At 34.8% G+C, this 1,613-nt stretch overlaps 1 protein-coding gene across 1 annotated transcript; it reads right to left on the reverse strand.

The window, feature by feature from the left end:
• Positions 1–1,277: 1,277 nt before the first annotated feature.
• Positions 1,278–1,580, reverse strand: Tsp_14442 (putative NlpD; the record flags this gene model as incomplete). Its single annotated transcript, XM_003368877.1, has 1 exon — positions 1,278–1,580. A coding segment is annotated over one exon (303 nt), but the record flags the coding sequence as incomplete, so codon positions are not given.
• Between the last annotated feature and the right edge of the window lie 33 nt (positions 1,581–1,613).

Raw genomic sequence — 1,613 nt, forward strand, 5'->3', positions numbered from 1 at the left:
TCACTTTTATTTATGCTATTACGCTCTTACTCATCAAAAAAAAGGATGATTTCCCAAACCGTACTTTACGTACTATCATACAAAAAGGCAGAATGTCGCTTTCGTGGTCAGTTAGTTTGTTGGTAGTCATAAGAGGCGGTGCGCAAATGTAATCACACTCTTGCATATCGTCTATAATTAACAGGTAAATGATATTCAACAATGTGCAGATATTCGATGCTTAATTTACCCAATATGACTAATAAATTTGGTTTTTCCGCTATTATTACTAACATTGAAATATTCCTATCCCTATATTTTTTTGTTTCTTATAGATGCTGCAGACACACAAGTACCACATCAATACATCCATTACTGGAACCTGCATAAAGCAATCATTCACCATTTCATACATACATAAATTCATTTGCATGTTAAAAGCAAGTAAGTGATTCAATAATTAAATGGTTATTTGTTATGTCCTTTGCATGAATATTATCACATAAACAAATACCCAATAGCCATGTTATAGAAAGTAGTTGAAGCCGAATAACAGTGTATGGTAATAATATTAAAATTCATGCGATTTAATTTTAAATTTTTAATTCATAATTATTTTTCCAGAGAAGAAAGTGTTCGAAACGCATACATAGTTCTGACAGAGGAAAAAAGACAACATGTAAGTAAGAAGACATTGTTTTACCTGTATTTCAATCATTTTGAAATTTAGAATTAATTTTTAGACTGTATATTGAAACGTTTATGCAACTCTCACTTATGCAAAAAGCCCTTTTCATTGACAGCGTGTGATAGAAATGCTAATCAAAAATGATAGATAATCTGTGGTTCATTAGGAAGCTAACAGTAGCCAGATATCTACGGTCGATGACAACACAAGATAGAGATGTCGTCGAAACGAAGCAGTCACATAATTATTTTCACAGAAAAATGCACCGGTTACTTACAACACTATGGTCAAATAGCAGCGCTACAATGAATGCGCTAGCAATCATACAGCATCTGATTGTCGATTTAATTATGCAATTTTTTCTCAGTAGTTGAAGATACAAAAAAGCTTGCAAAAAGTAACTGCTTGATTTTGACCATTACTAAGTCTTCTGAAAATTAAGCCATCCTTAACTGTTTTGGTGTGATTCTAGAGGTCGGTTTGTTTTTATTGTGGTCCTTCAAAAGATTTACTGCGCTTAAAACTTTCATCCAGAAGCTGATTGCAGAAGGTACGCTTAAGAACCAAAAATACGGCCACCTTGGCACGCTTTGTGAAACGAGATGATCTATTAGTATCTGCCATAAGTAGATTCTTTGCAGCTTATTACTGAGTGAAATGACCGCAACGCCGCCTCGAAAGCAGAGTTACGAGATGCAGTATGTCGAAGCAGTATTGTTCTTTCGTTGGCGGTTCTTAACAAAGTGCTTTCTTTAACTTTGCCGCTTTCAACACCTGTCCAGGACTCTCGCCTTGATGTATTACAATGTTGAGACAATGTGAATTCTAGAAGAATGGAAGAGTAAATCAGGGGAATGCTTTTGTGTGATTTTGGAAGCAGCTGAAAAGCTGTACAGTGATTTAATACCCCTCCCTCGAAATATATTCAGGCAAATGAACAGATCTA

This window comes from Trichinella spiralis, assembly GCF_000181795.1.
Source record: "Trichinella spiralis strain ISS 195 chromosome Unknown Scfld1721, whole genome shotgun sequence".
NCBI lineage: Eukaryota > Metazoa > Nematoda > Enoplea > Trichinellida > Trichinellidae > Trichinella > Trichinella spiralis.